Here is a 25,189-nt window from a genome sequence, read left to right on the forward strand (position 1 = left end):
GATCCCCAGGTATACGTCACCTAAAGCCCATGTTTAGAACCATTTGCTTTGTTTGCAAAAAACATTCACTATTAGGCATCGAAAATCTTCCCAATACGCCTTGCGACTAATACACATACATCATGCTTGCTGACTTTCATTTTTTACCCCTGGGAGATCCCGGAGCAGGGTGCGTGGCTGGGGGTAGGAAAGACATTTTGTCGTGGGGGGGGGGGGGCGTGGCCAAAATGACGCGATTCCCCGCCAATCGTGTCATTGAGACTCACATCTCAGGAGAATTGCCTGCTCTCCTGGGAGTCCGGGAGACCAACCCGTAATTACAAGGTATTCGCCATTACTGGCGACCATCATCATCCACTATTTGATCACCTGACAATGTGCTGGTGTATATCACGCTCTGCACCTGTTTATGAGTGTGCAAACAGGTCCTTACTGTCCCCTCTCCAGGCACTTGCGGGCGCAAGTGTCAGTATCTGCAAGGACAACTATGGGGGCAGCCACTTTTCTGTGTGGGCGCAGGGCGATTTCACTCAGGATATGTTATGCAAACTGGCGTTGGCTGACTCACTCTGTGCAGTTCCCACGTGTTTTAAAAGCAGGGACTCAGGTGTCATGATGTCAACAACTGTGGGTACAAAATGTTGCTATTTCTAAAGGTAGCCCCTGGGTGCTTCGTGGCCACGCCTCTATTGTAACGTGGCCACGCCCCCAACATGATGTGGAGACGCCCCACCTGTCCCGCTGCCGGGGACTGTTGGGGGGTATATGAATGCGGGTGATAGGCAGAAAATCATCTAACTCCGCATCCGCATGAAAACTTAGATTTCCTGTTACGAGATGAGATACTTACATAAGCCTCAATGGGTGAAGACTGATCATATAAGGAGGCGCCAAAGACTATTTAGAACCACAAAATTACTTTATTTACATGTCCTCGAGGGTGCCGGAGATTGGCTGTTGGCCAAGGCTTTCAAAGGTCTTTTGTCCTCTCCACACACACTCTATATGGGAACAAACAGTTAAAGGTGTAGAAAAACCAATGTAATGTATAAAAGAAAACATAACAGACTTGTATGTACACAGGGCCTGATGCACAAAGAAATATAAATGCTGATACGTGCCGTATGTCGTGTAAAATCATACTGTGTACGCCCAGAACCGGACTATACGCCAGTGAACTCGGCAACGTACAATTCATCTTCAAGCGCAAAGGACCTTACTACAGCCTACAATTTCATTGGCGGATGGGGCAGGAAGGGGCGTATGCAGGTAGTCAGTGTACAGTGAGGGCGTGCCAAGCTGGAGCGCACCCAGCAACGTCCGATTCAAGCTTTCGGCATCTCTAACGTACGTGTTTTTCTGTCGTATCACTTGCACCAGCTACAACTGCCGAGTGAAAGTGATTACGGTCACACATGCTATCACCATCATTTATATCTGCAGCGCTTTACAGAGTATATGTGCCACTCACATCAGTCCCTGTGCCTTTGGAGCTTACAATCTAAATCCCCTAACACACACAGGTTGATTTTTATCAGCAGCCAACTAACCTACTAGCCTGTTTTTGGAGCAACCGGAGGAAAAACATGGGAAGATCAAACATACTCCACGCAGATAAGGCCCTGGTTGGGAGAACAATCTCATGACCTCAGCGCTGTGCGGTAGCAGTGCTAACCACAGAGCCACTGTGCTATCTAATGCTAGAGCATGTGTTTGCAATCAGAAGCAACTGTAAAAATGCATTTTTTATGTACAACAGTACAATAAACATTAATAACATCATAATAAATATATTTCCTAAAAATGAAAAACAAAAAACAAACAACCTTTTTATTTTTTTAAATAATTCTGTTACTTTATTACTTCTGTGCGTTCTGCTGTGACTATTGTCTACCCGAGCGTGCTTCAATCTCGTATTCAACGAGACGTTTCTTCCGATCCGCTCATAGTTAAATATGGATGTGCGTGTGCCCGAATTACATGTGAGACAAGGGATGGGAGTGTGGGGAGTCAGGGGTGGGATGGCGGCCCAGACTTGGAAAAGGGAATATGAACGCTATCACTAGAACCTCACTTTCTTCCCGATTCTCTTTCTACTGCCCCACTGCTAACACTGTGCACACCTAGACGTCCTGCAGATAGAGCAGTATTACATATGCGGCGGCCTCTCATGTGCTATATTTAGTGTGCACCTATTCTTTCTATTGTAATTGCCGGTCATACCAGGAACCATACGATCCCTGTGACCCTTTTTCCAACACACAGACCTTGAATGTGCTCTCCAGTTACCCTGGGAGAGGTTAGATAACAGGGTGCTGGAGAGGGCAGACGTCAAACTCTTCTCTGGCAGCTGGGTCACATGTAATAACCCCGTCCGCTAGCACAGATCAGTTATACTGATATGTACCATTGTCCTGTATACAGGTTGGTCGTCTGATAGTATCCATACAACCCGGATATAGAAGTCATCATCATCATCATCATTTATATAGCGCCAGCAAATTCCGTAGCACTTTACAATTGGGAACAAACATAAATAAGACAATACTGAGTAATACATACAGACAGAGAGGTAAGAGAACCCTGCTCGCAAGCTTACAATCTATGGGACAATGGGAGTTTGAAACACAAGGACATGTGCTACATCATATTGCACACTGGACCAGCTAGAATGCAAAGGTAAAAGTATTGAGTGGGCTGTGTGTGTGGCAATGTTGGTCAGAGGGTTGTTGTCTTGTGTTAGCTGTGTAGAGGGTGGTAATAGAAGTCCTTAACGGAACCCAAATCCCACTTTCCTTCTTTCCTGTTCAAGTTGGTCAAACCCATCAATATGCTCCGAAAATTGTCCGTAAGGCTTATAAATATACAACAGAGTATAAACGATGAGTTCAGCAAAGAAATTAGTGTGTCTATTATTATTAGTAGTAGTATCATCATCTAATTATATAGCGCCACTAATTCCGCAGCGCTGTACAGAGAACTCACTCACATCAGTCCCTGCCCCATTGGAGCTTACAGTCTAAATTCCCTAACATACACACACACACACACACACACACAGAGACCAAGGTCAATTTGATAGCAGCCAATTAACCTACCATTATGTCTTTGGAGTGTGTGAGGAAACCGGAGCACCCAGAGGAAACCCACGCAAACACGGGGAGAACATACAAACTCCACACAGATAAGGCCATGATTGGGAATTGAACTCATGACCCCAGTGCTGTCAGGCAGAAGTGCTAACCACTGAGCCACCGTGCTGACCAGTAGTAGTATTTATAGGGCACCACAAGATTTCCGCAGCATAGTACAGAAAACAGACAGGGTAAAACAGTACAGAACAATAAACAAAAAGTACCAGTACTTCAATAGCTCCAAACTAAGCTTTCCCTAGTGGAAACAGTAAACTGTGGTCCTCTGTGCAACCCACCCCCCCACATTGATTAGGAGAAAACAGGCCCAGACACTGAGGAAAATGTGACATCATTCGCTGGGGGTATGAGATTGGAGGAGGTGTGGCCAGATTTGTTAAACTAAAATAATTGAATCACCCTCTCGGCTAGGCACTGGCATTTCTTTTCTTTCTTTAAAATTAACAAGAGATAAAGTTCAGAGTTTTACTCTCTGCTACATTTGATGGGGCCTATTTTGTGATGTGGGGCCTGGACTTAAAGCTGTCTCTTCCAGTGTCTCCCTGGAAATAACTCTTCAATGCTGGCAATGATGAGCTTGCCCAGAACAGCATGGCCTTATTTTTTTTATTTACCACGTCTAAATCGACCTTGAGAAACGACCTTTGTCACAGCTTGCAAGAAAATATCTAAGCTCTGGACTCCACGTGACAAACACTTTTAGCTTGGCAAAGAGGCAAACGGATGACTGATGGCAGCTTCAGAAGCAGCCCCAAGCTGACCTCCGCCCTCCCATCCTCCGTGGCTGTGCCAGGGCCCAATACTGGCCCCGCTTCTTTCATGCTCAGCATCCCAGCAACAGTGAGAATGAAGTCCCCTCAGAGGAGAAACAAAGGGTCCGGAAAAAGGACGAAACAGCAGAGCGACGGCCGGAATCGTCAGTCAGGAAGAACAGTGATAGATACACGGACAATATGTCCCTGACCTTTCCCTTCACCGAGAGTAAATATCTCTGTAACCTAAAGTGTGGTAGTCTGTACGATGTAACTAAGGCTGTCCTGCTTGGCAGCAGTTATAGATCAGATGTATACACAGTGTACTGCGGTCACCAGAATCGGGCCCTGGATAATATTTCATTTTTCTCATGCAATCCTGCTGTATCTAGCTCCATGTTATGCAACTGGGCTGCACCATGCACAGCATAGAAAGGACTTCCTCTGCACCATAGTACAACACTCTAATTTAAACCTTATTTGCTGCAGTTGTCCCGTGGCAAAATGCGTCAGTCTCGTGGCGGCCCGATTCTGCCATCCGTGCTACAAGTGGTGTGAAAACAATGCTGGAAGGCGAGATTAGCCAGGGTCCAGAATCACAATAACGGTTTGACAAACTGGCACAGAGGGAGGCCGGCGGCGGGGAAGGGGAGGAGGGGGGAGGGCAGGCTCTGACAGTCTATGTTGGCTTATACTGTATATGAACAGAGGGATTGGCACGCATTGTGTGTAAATACGGAGGGCAGGCTGGCAGATCAGACTGATGCAGAGGACGGGATGAGCTGGGTACTCTTAAAAGGGGACCGTTCGGGTGCTGTATGTTACACGACAGGTCCTGTGTGTGTGGACAGTGCACAGATGGTGAGGGAGGGGCCATTTGAGGCTGGCACGGACTTGGCACACAGATTTCAGTAGCTGCCGGCAAGCAGCCAGTATCTAGATAAACAAGTTGTGCACAGACTGACACAAAAGACAACGGCTTAACATATAAAGGGACAGATCCCCAGTATATGGCGCAGGTCCAGACATAATACACCGAGTACTATATACTGTATTTTATTATAGTTACTAACTGCTCCTGGGACAGTCACAGGATTTATAGATTTGTCCTTTAAACGTCCTTAACTTTCAGCCCTGACCAACGGCACAGTACGAGCCCTCATTCTGTTCAGTGGAGATAATTCACACTATGTATTCGTTTCCTCTGGACATTATAGATGAATAAATGTTAAATTAGAGAATACTAAATGCAGAAGCAATATATACCACCAAGCTCAGTAACCACATCACCATTGTTAATGTATTGCCCCATGTTACGCCTAGACAGTGCCATATGGGAGTTATAAGCCGGAACACTGAGCTCACTGCTAAGATCCTTATAATTGACAATGAATTGCATCAAGTGGGCGGGGTAATCATGTCACAAGGCCCCTCCCACCTAAATAAACAACACGGGGGTGAAACAGTGCTGGATGCAATTGCAGCTGAATATCAAATTCACTAACAAAGCCGCAGTTGTGGGCATATGTAACGCTGCAAGATACACGCACGTTATATGTAATGTATTCTGTTTTTATACTTTCCTGTTTATTGTTATATCTTGTATGCTCCAGCATGGCTTGCTGTAAATCCTGCCATATTTTGAAATTAAATATCTTTGTGTGTTGGAACCACAATAATCGCATTGGACAAGCTTTATTGGTAGCAATAAAATGAACATAAAACTAGCCACCAAATTAATAATCCTGCCATACACTAGCCATCAGTATATATATATATATATATATATATATATATATATATATATATATAGCCCTAGCCACTAGTTTAAAAGTCCTAGAAGATTGGAGGTTCTACTGAACAGATTTGAAGTCTGCTTTCAACTCTAGTCACCGGATTGAAGTCTTTTTTGTATATTGCCCAGAATGGGCTCAGACTATCTACTAGCCACCAGTAAGGCCTGCATTGTAATCACTGGACCAGGACTGGGGGAGATGGGGGTTAATTTTTTTGTTGTATAATATTTAACTATTATCTTGCTCCATTTCTCTAGGTAGCTGCAAAGCAACAAACTAATCCTGGAAGCTGACGATTATAGACCGCCACGTGCAGACAGAGACGCAACTGTTTGCGGTATAAAGCAATTGCTCTCTTCATTTACCAAAGATCTTTCTTTCGTGGGCTCATTCTCAGTGATGCCGTGCTAAAGAATTATGGTGCCACCTAGTGGTCAAACATCATTTTACAGAATCTAAAAATAAAACATGACTGTATTAAAATAAATAATATCCAGTAACGTTGCCAGATCCCATAAAATGTACTTGCAGACAAGCAGAGTCATTTCCTTCCTTACTTAAACATTCTCCCTGCGCTCCCTGGTGAACGTCTGCCTTCGTGTGCAGCCGAATAAATAGCTGCCTGCAATTGACCTTATTTTACGTTGGGGCAGAGGCGCAATTCGAAATCCTCTTTTGGTGGGGTTGTGCTCCCCGATTTGTGCTGTACTGTACAATAGCTTCCAAACTGGAACTGAGCTACTTAAAATTTAGCATTTATTTATAGGGCGAAACAAAGTTTCGCAGCTCCCTGCACGGCGGGAGTACAAATATGGCAGACACAGGTATCATATATTAATTGTTCAAAAAAATGTACATAGCACAAGTAGAACTGAAAAGTCTGGGTGACAAATACAAGTATTAATACAAGAAGGGTTCCGTAAATCAAGTCCCACTGCAAATGGTAATTCCCAGGCCATAAAAGGACCGGGAGGGGAGCCAAAGGTGACAAGGGAGGGGTAAGAAGCAAAGGGGTAGAGAGTGGGAGGGAGACTATAAGAGGAAGGAGGGTTTAATGTAATTTTCCGTTGGAGAATTTTGATAATGAGCAGGCTGGTGCAATCCTCAGGTCTCCTTTAAGAACTAGGAAGTGGTACGTCATCCGCTAACAAAGAGACCGGGCTGTTTCTGAACATGATTTCTATGGATATGCAGAATTCATTTCAACCCAGATTCTCTACCATCTCTACCATTGGGCAGCACGGTGGCTTAGTGGTTAGCACTTCTGCCTCACAGTAATGGGATCATGAGTTCAATTCCAGACCATGGCCTTATCTGTGAGGAGTTTGCATGTTCTCCCTGTGTTTGCATGGCTTTCCTCAGGGTGTTCTGGTTTCCTCCCACACATCAAAAACATACAAGTAAGTTAATTGGCTGCTATCAAAATTGACCCTAGTCTCTGTCTGTCTGTGTGTGTGTGTGTTAGGGAATTTAGACTGTAAGCTCCAATGGGGCAGGGACTGATGTGAATGAGTTCTCTGTACAGCGCTGCGGAATTAGTGGCGCTATATAAATAAATGGTGATGATCTCAGTCTATGCCCCAATGGAGCTTCCAGTCTAAATCCTCTACCACACACTAGGATCCATTTTTGAGAAAAGCCAATTAACCTACCAGTATCTGGGAGGAAATCTGCGCGAACACACTGAGAATATACAAGTTCAGCAGAGATAGGACCCTGGTTGGAGTCGAACCCATACTTGGCAACTCTCCCAGAATGTCCGGGAGACTCCCGCATTTTGCGAGAGTCTCACGGACTCCCGGGAGAGTGTGGCAATCTCCCAGATCTGCCCACTTCCTAGCGAAGTGGACAGAATTAGGTCCCAAACGCCGCGATTCCCGGTGAATCGCAGCATTTAGCGTTTGCGTCATTACGTCACAGGGACGGGTCCAAAATGACGCACATTTTGGAGCCCCGCCCCCCATCACGCCCACCTCTCCCGGCAGGCTCCTGGAAACCAACATTCTAAACTTGGTAAGTATGGTCGAACCCGTGACTCTGAGCTATGACGCAGCAATGCTAACCACTGTGCCGCTTTTAAAAACATGACATAAGCAACCGATGCTTTACAGATATCTCTATTAATAAATCTTGCATCTGTAATGGAAAGGTTTGTAGAAGTTTCTTAACTAATCATTAAACAATTAAGCTGTGACATGATAAATTAGCCATGCTTGCTGGAGGCTTAGCTTTTCATGCAGTGCTGTAGTATGGCCCTTTCGCCACTAGGGGGCAAAGACAGCAGCACTAAATGAAGGCGTACTACAGAAAATACAGTTAATTGTGTTACACGCCTATGGCACAGAAACTGAACTGCTGCAAGAGAGTGCACGTGTAGCAACAATTCATGGCCGGAAGTTGGAAACTATTTGTTATGTAAATACATCTTCTAAAACATTTGGATTCAAACATATTTGTAGCCTATTAGTGTATTCTTCTCTGGTTGTCTTGCAAAAACGTTGTCGATCATGCGATTGCTATTGCATACAGTTAGTAAAGCGGAAAGGTAATTTAGGGTTAAGTCTGCAATGTGCACTTTGCAGGTCTACATTTTGCACCAACACAAAGTAGGTGCAAGTTCTATATTAGAGCCTCAGATCCATCCATAACGAGAGTTGGGATGCGCCTTAGCGCCATGCAACAATAGAGGCGTTCCTGAAACAATACTCATGAGACAGGTGCATCATCACTGCGGTATGAGCCACCAATGGTCTGTCTCTGTGCCTCGTGCCTCCGTAACATCACAGTTTCCTAGTGAAACTATATTCTGAATGTAGGCTGCCTCCCCTGTGAGAAAGACTCCAGTCTTTTAGCAGCAAAGGGCAACCTGCTGCTCATTAGGAATATGTCATTAGTGATTATACCTTATTGAATCGCATATATAGGCCAGGTCTTAAAACTATACATTGCTGTTGCCTGAATATATATAATTTAGTGCCAGCGAAGCTGTTGGGAAAATTTCACTGCATGAGATTTTCATCATCTATTTATATAGCGCTACTAATTCCGCAGCGCTGTACAGAGAACTCACTCACATCAGTCCCTGCCCCATTGGGGCTTACAGTCTAAATCCCCTAACACACACACAGACCGAGAGAGACTAAGGGCAATTTAATATCAGCCAATTAACCTACCAGTATGTTTTTGGAGTTTGGGAGGAAACCGGAGCACCTGGAGGAAACCCACGCAAACACAGGGAGAACATACAAACTCCTCACAGATAAGGCCATGGTTGGGAATCGAACTCATGACCCCAGTGCTGTGAGGCAGAAGTGCTAACCACTGAGCCATGAGATGCAGTACCTTTGCACATACTCTAGGTGGCACTGTGTGATATTGCCATCTGTGGCTAGTATAAACCATAGAGACTCTCTATAGACCACCTACAAACTGGGAAATGCTACAACATCATTCAAATAAATCCTAGGAACATTACAGTCATGTTTGCAGATACTACTTGTAACTCACCATCCTTGTCCTTCTCTCCGTCTCAGCCACTTCTTCCACAGCCCTCTACGCCTCTTTGGAGAAGCACTTGGTGTGGAACAGTTGGACCAGGCTTCATCTTCACTAGACGGGGTCACCTCTATGGCGGGGGGCTTCAGCGTTTTCCCCCTAGGCACGGTACCCTCTGTCTTGCTCCTAGTGCAAGTCTCCGGTGACCTCTGACCTTTTTTTGTCTTGACTCGTCGACGTCTGGCGCTTGGCGTTGATGAGCATGACCACAGTTCGGGAGGTTTCAGTTGTCTGAAGGTTTCCATGGTAAAAGAAGCTTCGCATCTCCGACAAGATCTTCTCTGGATTTGTAAACTCCTTGGAGTAGACGTCCAGTTGCAGGCTAACAGATATTATATTGACCCACTGACATCATATGAATTTCCACTATTGTACGTTCCAATATATACGTATAAAATGATATATCCAAAAAACACCACAAAATCATCCAACTTTTTCACTAATTTAAGCTTTTGCATCCAGTACAAAAGTCCACATTTGGCTTCAACTCAATCTTGCTTTGATTTTCAAACGACCGTCGTTAGATGTGAAGTGCGGGACGTCGATGCAATAATCTTAGTATTAGGAGGGGAAAGGCTCCAACACTCTGAAAAGCAATTACTTGGGAACATCTTAATTAGCGTTAGTGCAAACGTATGCCTTTAGTTTAAGTTCTTCACTGACGCTCGTCTGCTTCTACAAAGAAGATTCAGAGGGAAGAGCAGATTATTGTCATGTCACCAGAAAAAAAATTCAGAGCGAACAGATATTTCCAATACTTGGTCAAATAATGTGGCCTAGTTTATATGGGTGTTCCATCATTTCAGAAATGTAGAGGTTTTCTTTCCAAGCTGTGAGTAGCACATGAATGTTCTACAGAATAGCTGAAGAAGGCAACTAATAGTTAAACAGTCTCGGTAGTTCTAGTGTCTTCGTGCTATATTACATCGTGTCCCAAGCACAATGCCTTGTGGAGTAATTGTCTCTTCTACCACAGACTTGAGCGATTGCCATTTCTGTATTGTTACACTCCAGAGAGAAGTCCCACATTATCTGTTAAAAGACACAAGAGAAACATATAAACATGTATGAAAATGACCTACATTAATGACTTTTATTTAAAGTTAGGCTGAATTATTTTAAAATAATGGGTGGTCCCTTCTGATCCAATTTTATTTGAGTGTTGCAATTCGAAAACCTTTAGAGGACTACTACAGGCCCTCCTGGATATTCTACTAGATATCATATCTTTATATCATAAGGCAAAGTTGATTGTGTGTTGGGTTACGACACATAACTGCTCTCCAGACCCAATTGTGTACAATGCAGGAAGCGCAGGTCTGTCCTGTCATCCAGGGGGACGATTCTAAACGTCTCTACTTGCTCATATAAAGACATGCCTGAAAAACACAGATGGAATGCAGGAAGATAAAGTAATGTATGTGGTACAAGTTGGCATTTAGAAGCCATTAATTAAAAGTTGTCAGAAGGTGGATAACCCTTTAAATATGAGTTTGCCTGATGGACGAAGCTACAGAGGATTCTCAGTCTCCATTTTTATCCCCCAATTGGTGCCAGAACGATCACATTTTATTAGCTCTATGAAGACCAGCAGGTAGGAGGAAGCTTCAGGAGGTTGTCTAAGTGAGGTGTGCAGTGAAAGTGACAACTGATTGGATCCCTTCGCTGCTCTCTATTAGGGAACGGAGCTCTCCTGATGGTGGATCTGCAACACTTCACATGATTTGGGGAGTGGGGGAGTCGAATGGTGATTGCTGGATGAGTGGACAGTCGGCTGGGGGGGGGGGGGGGGGGAGGGAGGGGGAATGGTCTCTTATCTTGCTGCCAGTGGTGTACACTAAATTGTCCTCCCACACCGTCCTGTGGGTGGCATACACCAATCTCCCGTTCTGCTTCCATAGCAATACGAAATGATTTCCTCCCCAATTCACCACAGAAATAAAATCATCGGTCTGGACATAGACCATGCTTACCAACTCTCCTGGAATGTCCGGGAGACTCCCAAAATCCGGGTAGGTCTCACGCATACTGGAATTTATTTGCCATAATGATGCGATTCACGGTAAATCGTGTCGCTTTGACCCTGCCCCATGACAAAACCGTCATTTTGTCGTGGGGGGCTGGAACAATATGACGGTTTTGTCGTGGGGGCGGGAACAATATGACACGATTGACCACGCCTCGCCCCCTTCCGCCTTCCATCCACGCCCCCTGCCCAGGACCTCCCGGAGTTAACTAAACAAAGGTTGGCAAGTATGACATAGACGTGGACCCAGATAGCCAAGGACCCCCCCCCCCCCCCCCCAATATTATCTACTCACAGTTTGTTACTAACAGTAAGGATCACTGCCAAACAGCAAAATTGTGGACCTGCAGCGCTATTGATGTCCGTCACGTGACCCTTTTTAATTGAATGCGCTGTAAATTTAGTTTTGTAGGACGAGATATTAAAATGATCATTAACAGATATGAGAGGGTGCATTTATGGGGGCGTTGCCCATAGCAACCAATCAGATTCTAGCTACCATTTATCTAGTACACTCTAGAAAATGAGAGCTAGAATCTGATTGGTTGCTATGGGCAACGACTCCACATTTTCTTTTTAGAAGGTTTTTGCCAACTCTACTCCTAAATCTGTGGGCACCAAATTATTCTCCTGTGACAAGGACACTGATAAAGTCAAGTCACAGCTGGTATTTATAGAAAGCCGTTCAAGTGAATTATTCGCAGTTTCCTCTTCTCAAGACTATCCAGCGGAGGCATTCATTAGAAAACAGGAATCCGCAGGTCGTTCTAATAATGGAATTTTTTAATTAACAGCAATAAATATTCCCTGAGCTTCTCGACAGGATGAGGTGACGGAGGTCGTCGGGACTGTGCGCTGTTGTCAGCTGCTGAAAAGAGAACGAGCCGCGTTCATTAATACAACCATCGCTGTCTGCACGCAATAACCGCGGCACTTCATGTGACAGATGCCATCTATTCATCAGGAAATAATACCCGACAAGAAAAGAAGAGACCCTGTGATCGATCTGAATGATATACTGTACTGATTAGAAGTGTCTGAATGATCGCTGTATTAATAATTGTCAAGAGAATGGCCGACCACCAATCAAGACCACCGGATGAGACCAAAAAAACATCACCTGTAATACATTTCCACTAACCTAGTATACATAAATAGAACAAAGACCAAACTGAACCAAGCCCACAAAATGAGGGAAGTTGTACTGTGCAACTGTACATACAAAGATAATAAAATTATATGAAATAAATTAAATATTAATGATCATTATTTAATTATAAGATGCCACTAAAAAAGGTACACATGGCAGTACACAGAAAATACAGTGAAACAGTACAATATTAGAGTAACGGCAAAAACAGTGCACTACAAAATAGATGAACTGGTATGATACGTAGCAAACGAGTAGCCAATCCAGCATGGAATGAAGTGCTTGGTGGAGAACAGTCTCTAACAATGACTAGAGGCAGGGGGAGGAAATTAGCACAATTTGAGCCTGTGCCCAGGAGTGTTGGCGCAGCAAGCAGGATCAGAGTGGCATCAGAGGAGGAAAACGAGAGGGAATAGGTCGCTGCTCATGAGAGTTTGCAGTCTATGGTGAAAAACATAAATCACTGACTCAGGCTATAAGAGGAATATTGTTACTTACCATTTCCTTTGGTGTTTTATTTGAGGCTGTTAATAATGATTTATTATTCTAGATTACCAAGACAACCACAGTCACATGGCACATGACGTAGTGAGCAGAGACGTTTCATTAAGCCCCTCTGAGCTCTGTCTGCTGTGTAACATTCGATTTCTCCCCTCTCCTTCCTTCATATGACATACTACGAGCTGTGAGCCTGTGTCCGTTTACCAGATTGACTGTGTCTGACAGCCTTTTTTGTTTGTCAAACAGAGAGCTTTTGAAAAGGAGATAATGATTTGTAGGATAATTGCTACATCAGATGCATGCAAAAAAGTACTATGCTGCTTTAAGTAAAGGCACATATGCAAGTTTAATAGATAGAATAATGTTCTCCTTACTGTAAATTATAAGTATGTTAGATTTTGATCATGGAACGAATTTCTGACTTCTAAGGTGACTTCTAAGACCCATAATATTTTAAATTAGAGACTACATTATTCCTTATACCAAACAAGTTTTCCTAATTAGTACAGATCACAATTTTCTCTGTGGAACATGTTTATCCTGCAGCTGGGAAAGTTGGGAGGGTGTAATACCTGCATAGCATGGGTATTTGGAGGGAAGATGTATTGGCTAAGGGGCTGTCCATTTCATGATGTAACCAATCAGATTCCAGCTATCGTTTTTGTAGAATGCACTAAATAAATAACCAGAATCTGATTGGTTGCCATAGGCAACATCTCCACTTTTCAAACCCGCCAGAAACTCGCAGCTTGATACATTTACCCCCTGAAGTGAAGCTATCAAAACACATCGATTCTAATCAACAAATAAGAAATCACCATTTATACAGATGCGATTAACTGGAAAAATATATATATACAGACACACATCACTTGTGTATAATAATAATATTTATTATTATTGTTGTTGTGATATTCTTGTTATTGGTTTACAAAAGACCAAAGTTTTGTCCAATATTATGAATTCTGTTTCTGTAAACAGCAACTGAGCAGACAAAGGGCCCTGTATACCTGAGATACTGTATATATTCCTTCTACAGCAGCCAAATCTTCCACTGCTAAAAGCTTCCTGTTATGCTCCTTTAAAATGAAAAATCTCGTCTACCCATCACCTCTGCTCTGGCACCTCAACCTGTAGAATGTTTGTGCTTGGGGTAACTAGTTGATGGGCCGAAGATTTGCAACGAGTCTAATATTCTCTAGTTCTGTGCTATAAATTGCAGTGGGCAGGTATCTAATAGGTTTGAAAATATAGCGTCTGTGCTCTCTCTCTCCCTCTCTAGTCAAGTAGTCAGGACTATTTTTTTTTTGTTTTCTACTTTGCTGCAACAATGTTCTGCAGAACAGTCAACATCAGTTATTTATATAGAGCCACTGATTCCACAGCGCTGTACAGAGAACTCACTCACATAATTCCCTGCCCCATTGGAGCTTACAGTCTAAATTCCCTTATACACACACACACAGACAGACAGACAGACAGAGAGAGAGAGAGAGACTAAGGGCAATTTGATAGCAGCCAATTAACCTACCAGTATGTTTTTGGAGTGTGGGAGGAAACCGGAGCACACGAAGGAAACCCACGCAAACACGGGGAGAACATGCAAACTGCACACAGATAAGGCCATGGTTGGGAATCAAACTCATGACCCCAGTGCTGTGAGAGAGAAGTGCTAACCACTGAGCCACCTTACTGCCCAATAAGCCAGGGAATTTCTTTCCGTGGGATGCATATATCAGACCTTATCTCTCAACTGTCCGATTTAGGCAAAACAGTCCAGGTTTGCGGGGAGTCGGTACTGTCATACCACCCCGAGTATCAGGACTTCTGCCTGGTCCGGGGGCAGTTGGAGATTTGACCACTTGACTGACGTAACATTCAATGTCACTGGTCCATGTGACATTGAAGGGGTGTTATTAGGGTATAGGAAACACTCCAGATGGAACATGGCACAACTGCCGAAAGTGATACATCACATAAGACAACATGCAAATGAATGTCAATGTATCTAAATAATCTTAGCAATTAGAAGATCTAAAAAAAACTAATTGAGCATCTGCTTTAAAATCCTATCTGGCCCAAAACCTGCTCTTGTCAGACATTTACAACACCTGACGCAAATCCTGAAATGCACTTGGTGCAATGGTAAACCAGTGACATTAATGTGTTTAACTCGCCAGCTCCACAATGGTATTATAATGCTATAATACGGTGCAGAAAAACCCCACACAAACATAATGTATAACAAACCCAACATATTATTAAACATCTGTAAAAAAAAAAAAAAAAAAGGAACAAACTCATCAATATATATGAACACATCTGGCATGATACTATTGTTATGACACTTTAGTGGCGCTTGTTACATGAGGTGCATTAATATCTGGGGCAAAATAATTGCTAAATTAAGTGCAATACACATGTATATATTGTCTATAGCATATACTATGCTATGCAATCAAGCCTGATATTGATCACAAAGATGTACTGGTAACTATTCTGTTTAAATATTGTTTACGTTAGTTTTAAATATTCCCCACTGCATGCACGACTTATTACTAACACTTTAGTAGAATATATAATTATGTACAGCGAGTCTTACCCCGACTCTGGAGAAGACAGAAGAGTAATCACAGGTCTTAGAAACTCATCACAACGTCCAGTAATTATAACATCTAACAGTAAATGTTGACAGCTATGAATCATAGGACAAATATTTCTTCACTTCCTCTTTTGTATCAGTTTGTCTGTTCCTGTTTACATGTTGTAGAATGCAACATGCAACATTTGTATCCAAACCAGTCAGACGTGGGCAGTGTCCTGGGGGGGGGGGACAATTATCTCTGGGACTACAGCTAAGCTCTGCAATAGGCAGAAGAAGAAGAAAACCTCCTAACTTTGCTTAAAGATGCAGAATGAAGATGCTTGTGGCTTGTGCAGAGTGGGTGTGAATGATGAGACACGCGGGTGATACAGTGCTAGTAGGGTGTGTGCAGAGTTAGGGTGCAGCAAAGGATTAGGGGGGGTGTAATGAAGCTGTAAGGTGATACTTTCTTACCCTCCATCCTGATCACCTTCCTTGAAGAGCTCCCAAACCTGTGACACACCCCCAGGAATATTGGGGCCCCCATCCCATACCCTCTGCATGCACTGCTCTCCTACATGAGCTGCGATGTGACCAGCCAGCTTCCCCTCCTGTATCACCTACCTCTCTGCAGAGCTGTTAATTATCCGCTGAAGGAATGAGGTAACTGGGGCCTCCTCTCTTTCCAGGGCTGGAAGTTTTGCACTGACTGACCTTGTAGCTGATAAAATATTAAGACAGCTAAAAAAAACAAGAGACGTTCTCATGGTCAGTCTCACCCAGGGGAAATCTTAACTCCTTCACTGCTGGGACATAGCTGCTGTATCTCCAGCATCACAGGGGTTAACAAGCCCACTACAGCTCACACAGGGAGAAACCATCCCCCCCCCACGGGCCAAGTAGCTTGTCTGTGATCACTGGTCCATTAGCTTCTCTGCAGGGAAAGAAAGACCTGCAATGTATTTAAATGGAGAGCAGTGTGCTGAGGTTTCCAGGGCTCTGAGTCTCATCTGGGATACTAGAGCAGGGTGGGGGGGTTTGCAGCAGGGGCAGTCAGATTTGGGATGTCCTGTTTGAGTTTCAGAAATGTTAAAGTAATGGAGTGTAGCTCTAAAGTGCAATAAGTGACTACGAATGGCCTATGGAGAGACAAGTCAAGGCAGGTCCCAGCTCTACTTTTAGTTTATCAAGGGGTTAAAGTAGTATAAACCAGAGATTATTCCCGTCACTGTAGTCCCACATAGACTTCTACTCCAGGGTTTGCCAATGTGCACTGGCTTCAAAAGTACCAACTGCAGGACATTTTGTATCATAAAATGATTCTCACTGCTGCCCACTTACCACCAATGACAAATAGACCCCTATGGGGGGTATTCAATTGTCCGCAAGTTTTTTTTTCCTCCGCAGCGTAAAAAAATTAAGATCTCTTGCGGGTTTTTTACTGCAATAGTGACCGTTTTTAGTTAGTGCAGCGCAAAAACTTGTGCAATTCAGTTGAAAAAGACGGAACGCTGCCCCCGCACATTAATCATTGTGTTTGCGAGATTTTAGGGGAGTTTTAACGCGGTCATGTATAACACAAAAAAAAACCATAGAAACATCTACACCATGTCAAAACACATTACTACATTCATATTTGTACCAAAAACATAAATAAATATAATAAGTGATTTTATTATGTTTATTTTATTATTTTTTTCACAAGAAAATCAACTTTTACATGTTAGGCATTAGTGATAACCATAAGTTTAACTTTTTTTCACATTATTACAGGATTTCAAATACTTTTCAGAGGTTTTTTATTTTTAACACACCCTAAAGAGGTGCGAGATAAAACAGCATATTGGCCTGTTTAAAGCGCCACTTTAAAAAACAATTAAATAGCTTTTAACGCGGCTGCCTCTCCACACCCTATACTTTCAGTCAGGGGCGGATCTAGACTTTATGTTTAGGGGGGGGCGATTTTGCATAATCACGCCCCTCCTTTGCTCTGATTGGCTGGCTCGCGTTAAACCCCGCCTTCCGCCCGCGATTAGCCCCGCCACCTCCCGTTGTGATCGCCGGCTGGGACCACTCTGATTGGCTGGCCCACATTTAGCCCCGCCCTCCGCTCGCGCTTAGCCCCGCCCCTCCCATTTTGATCGGCGGCTGGGACCTAGCTTTTTGCTGCTAGGGGGGGCGAATGCCCCGATCGCCCCCCCCCTGGATCCGCCACTGCTTTCAGTAGACCTTCTACTGGAGCACGAGAGGACTGTTTCATGAAAAGAAACTGAGCATTAAAAATGGAATTGAAGCGCGGGTAAAGTTAACCTGCTCAAAAATTATAAATAAACAGCATTAAAATGACTTAACGCGGTCAAAAAACCCCAAAAAAAACCACTCGCTAACAATTGAATACCCCTGTTATATGTCAGAGCCATTATCAGTCTACAGGGGTGTGACAGACTTGGTGGCCCATAGTTGAGGCCCGCAAATTATAAACACCTGGGAGCCCTTTGTGTGACCAAAACTTTAGAAATCCGCTTTATGTTGATATACAGGTAACTTACCCTGAAAATCGTTATTCAGAAAGCTCTAAAAATCATGTCATACACACAGATATAATAAGTACTTCTACAGTCAGGGTGATTTAGCAGAACCTTCCCGTCTCCTTCACTCCGATTGGTTGGTCACGCTCCCTCCTTCGCTCTGATTGGTGGATAGGCTGCGCCAGGTGGGCCGGAAGCAGGCAGAGGACGCTGCCCGGTCGCTCTGATTGTACTTAACACACATTTGGAGTGGTCAGGCACGGTCCTCTGCCCGACCTTCGACCATCAGACCACCTGCTCGTGCCAGGGGGGCAAATGCCCCCTCTGGATCCGCCACTGGATGAAGATTGGGTCTTGTCCTATACTTTTATCAAAAAATCAAACATTTCTCTGGCCTTCACCTATTTACTGGCGCTTACCATGATCTCCATTAACTTTTATCAGGACAAGGGTATCGGGCAAAAGCAAAGCATTTGGTGGCAACGTAGCGCTACCTCAGGGTGGCGTTACTGGGTTTTAATATAGGATCCAGACGGTCAAATTGTTATGCTCATCACAAATTTGAATATCACTCCCTCTATTTTCCAGTAGTGTTGGCTGCGGGGGGGTGAGAAAAAAGTGCTCGTGTAGGACGGGGGTCTTCGCTTTCACTGCAGCTCTGGCAGGATAATTAGCAGCGTAATTTCCTTATGTATCACTGTGATTTGCAGTGATACATAATAGTAGTTAGTGCCAGTCAATAATAAATGGACATATCATTTAATATTTATATTAGACACATACAAAAAGAAAATTAAAACATAGGGTTAGATTTCTTCCCATCTTACACCACTCTAGAATACAGATCCCATCACTGACTGTCATATAGACCTGTAGAAAGTGGATATTTTTGGAAGAATGGTACAATTTAGTGAAAGTAAAACATGTTTATAGGTTACGCCATGTGACAAGTCCAATTTAAAGCAGTACTAACCCTAAGGAAACATGCTGCCATATTTTCTGGAGCACCGTCGTTTCTCTGGGCGAGGGGGGGGGGGGGTTTGTAAACGTCAGGACTTGTAATCCAAGCCACCAACTGGGTGGGCCTTAAGTAAACGTTTTCCGTAGCGGTACTGCAGCTTTAAAAGTTGGTAAAACTTGGCAAAATTGTAACCGAATTTCACCCGAATCAGGTTTTTCCTTTTAATCTAGTTACCTGCATACCGGTTATGTGGACAACAGAAGATCAAATATGCTACAGGAGAATAATTGGACAACCATGTGTGTACTGTGCAACTTTTGGAAGAAGCTGGTGTGTGTGTGTGTAGAGAGTGGGGGTTTGGGTATAGAGTTGCACAGATGAGTATGCAAATAATTTGTTTATATATGATTTGCATAGGTCACATGCAAGAAACATGGATATGAATGAAACAATTCTACGTTCTATTATTTACTCAGCAGTTGGTATCACTGTCAGATTCGTTTGGATTGACCAAAACAGAGATTACATGTTAGCACGGCCAAATCAATCATCCAGCTATTCAGAAGACGCTGGGAACCTGTCTTCATACCAGCGTGAGATTGAAGATGGAGATATCAATCTTAATCAATAATTGTATTGACAATGCAAAAAGAACATTAGCTAGCAGAATATAGAGCAGAAGCCAGTATCAATATATATGTTGGTAAACTATATGTTTAGTTCATAGTGATTTATTATGCATAAATTATTAAGAGACAATAGTCATTCAGTATTGTCTCTACAGCACATGCAGGGTTAAACTGAAAGTTTTGCCGCCGGGAATGTGTTGTTGTCATGTGGAATCTGTAGGTTGCTAAGGCGATAGTTCTGTTATGTAAATAAGGGATAGAATGCGGTTATTTTTGATTAAATAAAGATTTTTTTAGTACTTGAGAAGCGAATCCGGACTACACAGAACTGACTTAGTCGCTGACTTGATGGGACTCAAGTTTACGCAGCCCTTCACAGTACAAAGGGGTTAATCAATGTCCGATACGTGAACAGAAGATGCAGAGAGTTTCAAGATTTCGAGAGCTTCAAGACAGGGCCCCAAATGAAAGTGGAGGAGCTTTTATGTACCCGTGTTTGGCTTCACTGTGACGTGCAAGACTCGTCTTACACATCTGTCCTAACATGTTTAGGATGACTAATATGTACAGTGCACACACAGGGCCTGGTTTAGACTTGTACACAAGTCATGCTTGGAAACTCCCAGAAGTGCAAGCCTCTCTCCTGGATCCCGATGTGATTTTCAGCATTGCACCACAGTTTCGCAACCGTCCTGCACTTGCTACAGGACCTCCCCATCGGGATCTCCCGAAGATGAGGTTTTCAGTGATGTCAAGTAGAACATAAGTGCATTTTGCGTGCTGTAAACATGTGTCTCTGTGCAACATTTTCGCTCTTAGATATAAAGCTATTTAGAGTTGCACGTATCTTGCTCTTTGCGGCCCTTTGCGTTTGGAGAGGATCTTGACCAACGTTGGTCACATTGTAGCACCTAAACCAGATGCAAAGTTGGAGTTCATGATGAGAATTGTTGAATTTTTGCTCCAGACACATCTAGATTTAAAGTTTCCGAACCCTAGCATAGGCAAGGAGGGAGGGGGGGGAGGGGTGGGTCCTAGTGCCTGGAAACCCCCCTCCAAGCCTGGGGCACTGTATAATAGAGGTGGCTGGACCCTGCTCCCACTTCACACGGCTCTGCTTGAAAAGGGAGAGCTGTGTGCACCTAACAGTAGTGTACGCAGCATTGTCCGTGTATATTATGGGGATAAGAAGAGTTGGAGAGCAGCCAAGCATTGTCTAAAATTATAGCCACGCCCCCATGCATGCTGGTCACACCCCCTCTACAGAACCCCCCTCTACAAATCCTGCGTTTGCCCCTGCTTAGGATGCCTGCAACTCTAAAAACATGGAAACACAAGTGTGCAGGAACGACGTGCTCATACACAAACGGAACATCTTCACGTTCAACTCTATATCAGAGCAGAGGGGCACAGGACAACAGTTTCAAAACACCACCAGGAGGCGCAACCCTTCAAAAAACCCTGGATGACTCTCTTTTAGTTACAACGTAGTTTGTACACTACGCAGCAGTGGAATCGGTATCACCAGATCCTACAGCCAAACAGGACTACGCTGCGCATGCAGCCACCAATGTTGTGCTAAGCAGAATTGTTATATACAGTATCATTGTTATAAGCACTTGCCAATTACTGTATATACGTATGCGCCTATTATGCATATATAAAAATGTAATACGGCATTTGATAAGAAGGGTGGACTCTACCTTAAATCAGCAGAAATCTTAATCATTCTCTGTGTGATCTCTCACATAGGGAAACACGCTGATTCAAGCCAGTGAGTTTTGACGTGGGATGGATTATCGCAGAAATATAGCAGCTTGCAGTGAGCAACTTCTGAATGAACATCTGAGCAAACAGATCTGTACAGCGTAATTGTTTTGGGGATTTAATGTCACTTAATTAAAACCCAACCTGTACTTACATTTTAGCACAACAGTTAATGTGTTCAAGTGACAAAGACATCCTTGGCAGTTAATGTGTTAATAGAAGATGAGGTTATTACAGAATAGTATTAACCCTTTCTCTTTTGTACTCTTATCTCTTCTTTCTTTTGTCTGGGCGGTCGCCCATTGTTGGCCCAAATCTACAATAACCTTATAAATGTTTTTTCCTTGTAATACTCTATCCCACCGCTAGGAGTGCCTAAACTTTGACTTTTTGTTCAGGTGAGTGTCGGCTATTGTTCTCCGTTATCAGCTTCTTTTCCTACAAAGGGAGTTAAAGAATCTGTCTGTAGCGTGACCTGTGTACCGTCAGCTCCCAACGTTTCCCCCGCAAAACGGTGAGGAAGGCGGCATTCCAGATTTTCCAGAAACACTAGATTGCCCCCCCCCCCCCCCAAAATAAAAACACCCTTGAATCTGCCTCTGGGGTGCTTGGACCCCACACACCCTTGTGATGTACCTCCCAAATCCCCTCAAGTGGGGCAGAAATGAATGAGTCCTGTATGTAAAGTATCTTCAGTTCTGATAAGCTCCTGAAGTCTGTCCATACAGATATAAAGTACTAAAGCCCCCACTTGGTGCTGTGACACAGATGAAGACATATAATCCAGATCAATTAACTGCTTCACCAAAACGGCCCACTACCTGCGGGACTTGAAATCCGAATAAAGAAAAACTGAAAAGGTGTCCGAAAGAGCCACGTGGCAGCGGTGTGAAAATCCGTCAATACAATTGTCGCGCTCTGCGTTTCTCCCACGCTGTGGTTGTAAATTCCACGTTTAGGGTCATTTCTACTCTGTAAATCGAGCTCAGGCGGACAATTCATTCTGCTCTGGGGTTTGGTTATAATAAGGGAGAGCTCTAAGGGGGGAGGGGGGGTTGGACAAAACAAATAGGGGGATGTCTGCATGGAAGTTTCACAGGAGAAACATGTAGAATTCTGCCGATAAATGCGGAATGAGGCAGATATTAAGCGGAACGGAAAATGTTGCTCATCTCAGGGCCGTAGCTAGGGCTGTGCGACAGGGGCGACCACCGAGGGTGCAACGCTGAAGGGGGGCGCAATTTAGGAATATTTCAGGTTCATTTGGTTAAAATTGAGGGCTAGGGGGGCGGCATTTTTCGTTCTCGCCCCAGACGCTAGAATTCTAAGTTACGGCTCTGGCTATATATATATGTCTGTCATAAGTAGCCCCGTTATACTTCTAATTGTAGTTTAATAGTCCTTTAAAGGAACCTCTGTCTAACATATCATTAGGAGCATCTCTCACCTGTCTCCGTCTCTGCAAGGAGCAGTCGTTCTGTTGGGATATCCAGCACGCTCGCTCTCTCTCAGGTATCTCTCATTGTTGTCGCACCTGTCACGTCTCTTCCCGTTCTCCCTCCTGCCGCGTATACATTTCCTCTGAGTGGATCACCAGGGAGCTTTAATGCAATGTGGTATTTTTTATGTTTCTCCGTTTTCTTATCTGTTTGTTCTGTCTTTGAAACTTGCTCCCCCCTCTTCCTTCCACTTTCTCTTATTATCTCTCCCTCCCCTCCTTCTTCTCTGTCATTTATCCCTTCCTCCAACCTCCCTTCACTTGCTCTCTATATATCAACAGCTATTCCCCTCTCTCTATAATTGCATTTATTTTTCCTGTTGCTTCCTCCTCTGTCACTCGCTGTGTGTGTCTTTTTCCTGCAATATATACTACTTAGCAGAAAAGTACTTATTGCGTCTTCTCTCTACCATTTAACTCTTTAAAATCATCATTCTCTTGGTTTCTTTTCTGTGTAGAATCTACTTAGAGCCGCTTATATTCATCCAAGTTTCCACTTGCTCAACCCCCTTCCTCCTGTTTACTTATTAAATTTCTCTCATTGTCTGCGGACTGTCTCTGTGTTGTTCTCTCTTTATCGCCGTTCATTTGTCCCTTTCATTCTATAATAAAATCACCTGCCCCATCTGTCACTGCTGCCTCTGGCCAATCAGGTCCCTGCAATCCATCCGCAAGGTGAGCAGTCATGTGATGTAGTCACTGTACCAGAACAGACCTGTTGTGTTGTGTGAGTATCAGGTTGATGGAGTCCGGTGTGTGGATGATATAAAAAGGTCGCTGCTATAGAGACATGAGCCATGTTCTCTAACCTGGGACCAATCTGCACACAGGCTGTAATGGAATAATCAATATTAGCAGACGGTCCTCCGTGATCATCCGCTGAGAGTCCTGGACTCGCGATTCCATCAGTACTTGGAAGAATGAATTACATCACTCCTGCTTTTCCAGTGCAAATCTCACCCAAGTGCTTAAGTGGAAGGAGTTTGGGTTTAAACTGACATTTCTCCTATTTGCACAATTTTCTGCTGTATCCGTCCATCTGCAAATACAGGCGCAGATTTTTCCAGGAGAGCATCAAAAGACTTGGATCCAGACGTGCACATTTGCCAGCTGCTCCTGATTGCAAACACATGTTATAGCAGGCATCCACAGCCATCATCACCACCAGTAATCGGCACTTACACCCAACCTATAGCTGGCGTAAGTCATACGACTGAAAACCACGTACCTTAGAGATGTCCAATCAGACACTGCTGCGTATGCTCGAGCTTGGCACGCCCTTACTGTACATTGACTACGTGTATACACCCAGTTCCCTCACCATTCTACCCAAGAAATCGTAAGCTGCAGTAAGGGTCCTTTGCGCTCGAAGGTGAATTGGATGTTGTTGCTGTCTTTGACGTATGGTTCGATGCTGCGCACGCGCAGAGTGATTTTACACAAAACACAGCATGCATCTGCATTTACGCTCCCAAATGAATTAGGGCCATAATGATTACAGCTTTCTACACAGGAACCACAATAGGTGTGGAATTTGGGCACACTGTCTGAAACACCCAATTACCACCATTTCTTGTGGTGTAGATGGCGTAACGTTTATTGTAGTGATCGATGGACTATAACACAGAATGTTACTTGATACATACATTAGGTGCTCATAGATGTTCATATAAGGACTGAGTTCTTCTTGCATCAACCCAATGGCATATACAAAGAAAAAGCAATATATAGTGTAGTATATTACAACAAATTATTCTTATTTTATAGGGTTCCCAAAAAGTTCCCAAAAGGAGAAGTGAGGAAATCCACGTTCTTCAACACCCTGAGTGTCGAAATCCTATATTGTGTATGCTTACAAGATTGATTCTTTCACACTTGCATTGTATAATCTGAATAAGATATATACCGATGATCCTTACATGAATCTCTTCTCAGCCATTATCATAAAAACAAAAACAATACTACATAGTGTATTACAATTTTTAATTTAATAAAACCACAAACATAACATTTTCCACATGTGAGGATAATGCCTGTACCACAAAAAATAAGTTCAAAAGCATGTAGAGGATACTCAGCTGTTTCACCACATTCCTATGGAACGAGCTCCTTCCTCATGTCCTAGAACTGACCAGCGGAAAAGCAATCAGAAGCCAACGCGTTTCTACCGCTGGCTGGGGTCTTTATCACGGCTAATATCCTCTTTTCTTCCTTGTGCCTCTTTTATAGTTGTCCCAAACCTATCCCAAGTTATTTGCAGTTTATATAACCGATGATTCTCCTCTGATAG

The 25,189-nt window shown here is 43.6% G+C and overlaps 1 protein-coding gene across 5 annotated transcripts in view; it reads right to left on the reverse strand.

Annotated features, from left to right (window-relative positions):
* GRAMD1A (GRAM domain containing 1A) overlaps nucleotides 1-23,021 on the reverse strand; it is a 106,052-nt gene extending 83,031 nt beyond the window's left edge. For 2 of the 5 annotated variants that reach the window (XM_075191654.1, XM_075191651.1), the window contains exons 1-2: nucleotides 15,535-15,641; nucleotides 9,208-10,287 (exon numbers count right to left, since the gene is read on the reverse strand). In XM_075191654.1, coding sequence (XP_075047755.1) covers nucleotides 9,208-9,500 — 293 coding nt within the window. In that variant the 5' untranslated portion in view covers nucleotides 9,501-10,287; nucleotides 15,535-15,641. Of the gene's footprint in view, nucleotides 1-9,207; nucleotides 10,288-15,534; nucleotides 15,643-16,140; nucleotides 16,227-22,848 lie in introns of those variants that run through there. The other 3 variants (XM_075191653.1, XM_075191652.1, XM_075191658.1) reach the window with 3 other exon arrangements.
* Nucleotides 23,022-25,189: the final 2,168 nt, after the last annotated feature.

Source organism: Mixophyes fleayi, chromosome 11, assembly GCF_038048845.1.
Source record: "Mixophyes fleayi isolate aMixFle1 chromosome 11, aMixFle1.hap1, whole genome shotgun sequence".
Lineage (NCBI taxonomy): Eukaryota > Metazoa > Chordata > Amphibia > Anura > Limnodynastidae > Mixophyes > Mixophyes fleayi.